This window comes from Balaenoptera acutorostrata, chromosome 10, assembly GCF_949987535.1.
Source record: "Balaenoptera acutorostrata chromosome 10, mBalAcu1.1, whole genome shotgun sequence".
NCBI lineage: Eukaryota > Metazoa > Chordata > Mammalia > Artiodactyla > Balaenopteridae > Balaenoptera > Balaenoptera acutorostrata.
In genome coordinates this window covers 80,062,114-80,069,503 of record NC_080073.1, presented here as the reverse complement: position 1 = coordinate 80,069,503, position 7,390 = coordinate 80,062,114, and the positions used below count along the sequence as shown (strand labels likewise).

At 36.2% G+C, this 7,390-nt stretch overlaps 1 protein-coding gene across 1 annotated transcript; it reads left to right on the top strand.

Moving 5' to 3' along the window:
* The first annotated feature begins 934 nt into the window (after positions 1–934).
* On the top strand, positions 935–6,405 carry DEFB110 (defensin beta 110). Its single transcript, XM_007193861.2, has 2 exons — positions 935–989; positions 6,257–6,405. Exons 1-2 carry the CDS (start codon positions 935–937, stop codon positions 6,403–6,405), a joined length of 204 nt encoding a protein of 67 aa, XP_007193923.1.
* The last annotated feature ends 985 nt before the right edge of the window (positions 6,406–7,390 follow it).

Genomic DNA, 7,390 nt, shown 5'->3' with positions numbered 1-7,390 from the left:
CCCATACTCATTAGTGACTCCAGAATGATCATGTTAATTTAAGTAATTACACATTATTTGAATTGAAATAAATCATTCAACCCCCCACCCCTAGTTCTCATTGATTTCGCCTGTAAACAGAAAAGATATCAATGGAAAATTATAGCTGTAAAATCCTATGATTCAGGCATCCAATAATTTAATACTGCCAATAATTTAAATATAATCGTTGTTCTCTATTATCCTTATTCTAAGAGCATTAGAATATTTAATATTACATGAAACATATAATAGAGGATTTGTATTACTGTAACATTTTCATCCTGATGTTTTAGCAATCTAAACACATATCCCTTTGAAGTTCCCTAAAGATTGCATTTTCGGGCTTCCCTGGTGGCGCAGTGGTTGAGAATCTGCCTGCCAATGCAGGGGACACGGGTTCGAGCCCTGGTCTGGGAAGATCCCACATGCCGCGGAGCAACTAGGCCCGTGAGCCACAATTACTGAGCCTGCGCGTCTGGAGCCTGTGCTCCGCAACAAGAGAGGCCGCGATAGTGAGAGGCCCGCGCACCGCGATGAAGAGTGGCCCCCACTTGCCGCGACTAGAGAAAACCCTCGCACAGAAATGAAGACCCAGCACAGCCATAAATAAATAAATAAAATAAAATAAAATTTTTAAAAAAAAGATTGCATTTTCATGAGAGTCTATTTAAGGTAACACAAGTAGGTTTTACTTTTATGAAAAAAATTTAATAATTATTTTTGTGACCCTGTTCTTTGAACATAGCACTATTCAACCAAGCGTACAAATGTTCTTGCTATTGATAAGCCTCAGTAGTTAAAACCACTTCCCAGGAGAATCTATAAATAAAAGGTTTCTCTGTTTCCTTATTTGAAAACACCTGACTTAAAAAAGATCTGTTGGCACTTTTTTTCCCCCAGGAAACTCTCTACCATGAAGATTCATCTCTTTTTCTTTATTCTACTCTTTTGGGTCACAATTTTACCAGGTAACACGGAAATGTTAATGGGCATACTTGTGCTAATGAATTTGAGGAGGCATCAGTTTCTCCTTGTTAAAAGTATGGTAATAACATAGAGATTAAAAGGTTTTTATGTTAAATGCAACGTGCTACTCTGGATTGAACCCTGGAACAGAAAAATTAAAAAAAGACAATAGTGGGAAAACTGGTGAAATGTGAATAAAGTCTGTAGTTTAGTTAACAGTATTATAGCAATATTAATTTTTTATTTTTGACAAATGTACCGTGGGTAAATGAGATGTTACCATAAGGGGAAGTTGGTCTCTATTATCTTTGCAACTCTGCCATAAATCTAAAATGATTTCAAAATAAAAAGTGTAAAACACCTGGAAGATCAATTCATTAGTCTCATCACCTTCATCTGGTAACAATTAGTTAGAATTGATTCTTGATGGAAAAAAGTATTGTTTAAGCATAACCAACTGGTAAGTGGTAGATGGTTCGGTATAAGAGAGAGACCTATTTACCTTCTCCTTCTTTTTAACCTATGCCAATATACTAATTCCAGTCTAGGAAGACTTTCTTCATATTCTGTCCTTGGTACTACAGGTAAATCATGTCCCTTGTTGGCCTTTCTTAAGATCACGTGAATGTTGAGTGTAATAACTTGTACATGAGCTATATTTTTCATGAGATTTTTCCCCCTCAAGGATTATCTCTTCACATAAGGTATGTAACAAGATTCTCTTCTCCTGAACTAATGTGTAAGTATGAATTGTACAGAAATAAAATAATAAGTTTTGGAAGTGGAGAACTCGAGTTTACTCCCTTCTTAAAGCGTTTAGTTTAAAGTGAAAGGCTGATCTCAAGTCTGCCCAATTTATAATATTGGCACTGAAATTAGGTTCAGTTCACTAACTCTAGGAAAATACTCCTTTGTAGAACCTGGCTGACATTTTTAGGACAAATGAAAATCATAATAGAGGCCTAGGAGAATGAATTAACTTACTCTTTCACTGTGAATATTATAAAGTCTATCATGACAACCTAAAAATTTTCACATAATAAACTGATAAATTATCATTAAAAGGTTGCAAATGGAGAAACTTCTATATAGGGGCCAAACATCAATGAAGTAACAAAGTAATACAGTTAATTGTTAATTTAACTAAGAAAATAACTTCCTCTACCTCCATTCAAAAATTGTTAGAAAAGGATCTCTGTATTTTTTTCCAGACCTAGAAAGGGCCAAAAGGAAATTCTACACAGATTCATATTGCTTTTAACATTATGATAAATCTTTTAAAATTTCTTTTCATTTTAACAATAGCTAAAATTAATAGATTACTATGCCAAGGGTTTTTATGTTTTATTAGCTTATTTTTTCCTTATAACAGCTACCTCAAGTGCCCTTAATAATGACTAATGTTATTCACACATTGATCAACAAATTTTAAAATGATGTGTTCTGTAGAATTAGAAATTATAAGCTACTTGGGGGAATACAGTGACATAGATTACAACATCAGTGGTATTAACTTTTTGTATATTTTTTCTTATATTTTCAAAGTGAGGCCATTCTTGTTAATCACACATGTACCAAACTTTTAGAGAATTCCTACCATTAGTGATAAAAATATATATGTAAAAGTAAAGAAATATTCAACATACATATTTTCTTCACAAAATTAGAAAAGGTGTATGTGAAATATGGACACTTTGAGACAATAATAAAGCAATAAGAATGTTTTCTTTTACCTCGTAATTCACCAACATATGGCGGTTGAACTAAACTGGATAAAATTGAATCTCATATATGACTCTTAGAGTTCCTCAGTTGTTTTTTGTATCTCACCTTCAGATGGTAAAAGTTCTTACTCAAAATTGAGGTACAAAAACTCATTTTCCACTCAGACAGTTACAGTTGAAAAAGTGTTTAGACAAAAGTCCTTACATTTTCTATGCATGGAAATTTCCACTGAAGTAATTTAGCTTTCTTCTTCATTTTCTAGAAGTTATAAAGGCACCAAATGTCTAGAAATGAAGCATTGTTTCACTCAAACCTATTGTTTTATTCTGTCAAATTCAAAACTCTGTTATTGCTAACAATTACTTTTCAAGTCTGCCATGTACTTTGGATGTAGGATGGTATATAGTTTTGTACTGAAAGGGTAATCATGATTTTTTCCCATTTCCAAGAAGGTTAACGATAGTCTACCACAGGGGTCCCCAACCCCCAGGCCACAGAACACCACACATCAAAGGTTCATCTGCTGCTCCCCATCGCTTCCCATCACTCACATCACCACTGAACTATCCCCCCACCCCCATCTCCCCCCACCTCACCCCCCCCACCCCGGTCCTTGGAAAAACTGTCTTCCACGAAACCAGTCCCTGGTGCCAAAAAGGTTGGGGACCGCTCTTCTACAGAATAAAATAGCAAGTCAGTGAAATCAAAAACAAATTATGGGTTGAAGAGATATTTTAAGAGACGCCATGCTCATTTTTAGCTTATATATTAGAGTTTTATGTATAGTTTAAATAAATTCCTTAACATGTGAAAATGTTATAGATGCCGTATGAATGATGCTATGAAGTGCTTTGTGAGAGCAATGTAGAGGTGACTTTCTTGAAAGTGATTAACAGAGATTTCAGAGAGAAGATAGTATTTGAGCAGTGTATCTGAGGACAGAGAAAATATATGTTTGGCTTATCACAGCATCGCTAGAACAGTGGTTTTCAGTGAGGGGCAACTTTGCCCCCATGGAGACATTAGGCAGTGTCTGGAGACCTTTTAGGTTGTCACAACTGGTACTACTGGCATCTAATGGGTAGAGGTCAGGGATGCTGCTAAATTCCCTTCACTGAATAGGATCGCATCTCACAGCAAAGGACTGTCCAAAAAGTCCATAGTACTTAGGATGAGAAACCCTGCCCTTGGGACTGTCAGAGTTTGACAAGAAGTGGACTTAATAGTTGAATGAGTGGATGGATGCTTGCAAAGACGAGTATTAGTGATCCAAAGACACAAGCTTCAGGAATACTCATATTTAGAGGTCAGAATGAGGAGAAACAAGACAATAATTTCACTTTTAGAAAAGTGAAATAAGACAAGGAATAAGAAAGGGGTGAGGTCAGTTTAGGGTGAAATATTGGACAATAGTGTTGAATGTGACAGAACTCTTGTCAAAATGAGTATAATTCAGGTTTCTATCACTGGCAAATCATTTATGGGCTTGATGATAGTAACTCCCCAGAAACTGTAGAATAAATAATGATATTAAGAAGTTAGCATTTAAACTGTACTGAGTAACTATTATTTTGGCTGTAAATTGTGTCATATTCTACATTGCTTCACTTATAGTGAGAAAACAGCTAATTTTAATAGAAGAGCTAGGTTTTATACCAGCTATTTATACCAACAATATGGATAAAGTAGTTCCGAGTCTAGGGATCCACTAATAAGTATCACTACTCACCACCAACTGGTTGAAATGTAGACAGAATATCTAGGCAGAAAGGCCTGGCCTTTAAAGGAACTATTGGATACCAAACCTTAATGGCAGAAACTAGTGGCAAGATTTATTTGCTTTCATACCATGATTATATAAAAACTATTTGAGTCTGACCTTTGGCCAGCTATCCACAAAACTTGGAATTCTCCTACACCAGTTCTCCTTATTCTCATCATATTGTAAGGTGAATACTTATCAAAAGTGATGTTTATGTTTTAAAAGACTCCAAAATAAAGGGCTTCTGAAAGTACATACATCAGTGCATAAGGTGAAATATGAAATTAAAATAGATTGGTTTAGAATGGATCTTTTATTTTCATTTTAAAAAATTTTTTTATTGGAGTATAGTTGCTTTACAATGTTGTGTTAGTTTCTACTGTACAGCAAAGTGAATTAGCTATACGTATATGTATATCCCCTCTTTTTTGGATTTCCTTCCCATTTAGGTCACCATAGAGCACTGAGTAGAGTTCCCTGTGCTATACAGTAGGTTCTCATTAGTTATCTATTTTATACATAGTATCAATAGTGTAGATATGTCAATCCCAGTCTCCCAATTCATCCCACCACCCCCCTTCCCCCTTGGTATCCATACGTTTGTTCTCTACATCTGTATCTCTATTTCTGCTTTGTAAATAAGATCATCTATACCAATTTTTTCAGATTCCACATATATGCGTTGATATACGATATTTGTTTTTCTCTTTCTGACTTACTTCACTCTGTATGACAGTCTCTAGGTCCATCCACGTCTCTACAAATGACCCAATTTCATTCCTTTTTATGGCTGAGTAATATTCCATTGTATATATGTACAACATCTTCTTTATCCATTCCTCTGTCGATGGGCATTTAGGTTGTTTCCATGCCCTGGCTATTGTAAATAGTGCTGCAATGAATATTGGGGTGTATGTGTCTTTTTGAATTATGGCTTTCTCAGGGTATATGCCCAGTAGTGGGATCGCTGGGTCACATGGTAGTTCTATTTTTAGTTTTTTAAGGAACCTCCATACTCTTCTCCATAGTGGCTGTATCAATTTACATTCCCACCAACAGTGCAAGAATGGATCTTATAATCCAATATCTCCCAATTCCCCGAGTATCCCCAAATGTCCTAAATAATCAGCTTCTAGTGACAGTCAACCTCCAAACTACAAGATAAAACACGGAACTTGGAGCACTGGTAATTTCAGAAACCATCTAATGGGCAAAAATGAACCCATCTTCTAGTCGTTCTTTTTTTTTTTTAAATCAATGCTGACATCAAACATATCTCTAAGTTAGTTCATTTCTTTGGGGGGAAGTAAATCTCAAGATATACAAGGGAGTTGTAGGAATTCAGACAAATTGTCTAACATTGCCGCTCCTGACATTAAAGAAAAGTAAAATCAAACTGCAGTAGAAATCTCTTGAAGGAGAACTCATAAAGCACAACATTCAGCCTAAATAATGTGTGTGAGAGCAGGAGATAAATTATGTGGACTTTTATTGTTGTCTTGGAACTATCCTTCTGTTGCTATCCAGTCATTTGTAAAAAAGCAAGTTGGCACACCTAAATGAAGTCCAAGACACTCTCTAATTTCCAGGATTTACTTTGCATCAACAAAGGACAGAACATTCACTTAAACTTCCTCAGTAAGAGTTTCACAGTCATAAATTAGAAGGGGACTTTTTCTTTTGCCCTACTCTATACTCTTTTGCTTATCGGATTTTCTCCTTTTAAAATATGAGTGTGTCATAGCTATATTGCTAATTTCAGTCATTGTTTCCTTCTTACAGCCAGAAAAAGATATCCTCACTACGGTAGCTTGGATTTGAGGAGAGAGTGCAGAAGGGGTAATGGTCGATGTAAACCTGAGTGCCATAACACTGAAGTTAGGATTGCTTACTGCATAAGACCTGGAACTCATTGCTGCTTGCAGAAGTAAAGATGACAGAAGAAAAGAAAGAGACACATGCTCCGAGAAGAAAGGACCAGTGTTACTAGCTCTCCCTTCACATCCTTCAACACATCCTTCCAGGCCTGCATATCACAGTCATACATAAAGAATTAAATAAAATTTAATAGTGAACCATTCAGAAGTGGTTCTATGTCACACACGTTATCTGGTGCCTTTACATTGCATTTTCTCTTGATCTCTAGGTACCAGAAATAAGCACAATTTATTTTATGGAAGTTCTTCAAGAACTGTTCACATTTCTGTGGGCCCTGTGCTAGTGGACATCAGCAATGTTGGGAGAAACCATAGATCAGAGGTATTGACCCATCTTATTTCTGAGATACATGCCTCCAATCGAGATGTGCTATTATATTATTAGTAAACGCTGCTTGTAGATTATCCCATGAAAAAAATATAAATCCACTGAATGTGTGAGGCAAGACATTGAGAGTGCAGCTCCTTCTCTTGAGCGAGACAGAGCTGGAGTGAGAGAATGACAGAGTGTAAGAACAGAAGAGCAGGGGAAAATCACAATCAGCTCCATTTTCTAGCCATATTGTTTATGTAGCAGAGAAAAATCTGCATCAGGAAATTGAAGAGGGAGTGAAAAGGGAAGAAAATAATTTCAGAAAGGAGAAGAGACAACATGTAATTAAATATTTTGACCAAGGAAGTCAGAAACTATGACTAATAGCTGAACTCAGCTCCTCCGTCCTGAGAGGTGACCCTGTCTAAGGAGATACACAGAGTAGACGGAAGGAGGGGGATCTTCCCCCTTCAGCTCCACTCTGCCCCACTTCCTCTCACTGCCTTCTCTGAAGGTCTACAGTAGTTTTCCCCACAATCCTCTCAACAATACAACCGTATCATACATTTTCTACTCAAAAAATGCAAATTCTGCTTCTTTTATGAGTTTAGACATGCAGTTTAGTAATTTGTATCAATTCAGAATGCTTTAGAAAAAAATCATCAA

Bases quoted from the DNA above. Each gene is read 5' to 3' on its own strand.
- DEFB110 (XM_007193861.2), top strand. From the start codon at position 935: ATGAAGATTCATCTCTTTTTCTTTATTCTACTCTTTTGGGTCACAATT. The intron at 990-6,256 runs GTAACACGGAAA...TCCTTCTTACAG, and splicing joins TTGGGTCACAATTTTACCAG to CCAGAAAAAGATATCCTCAC.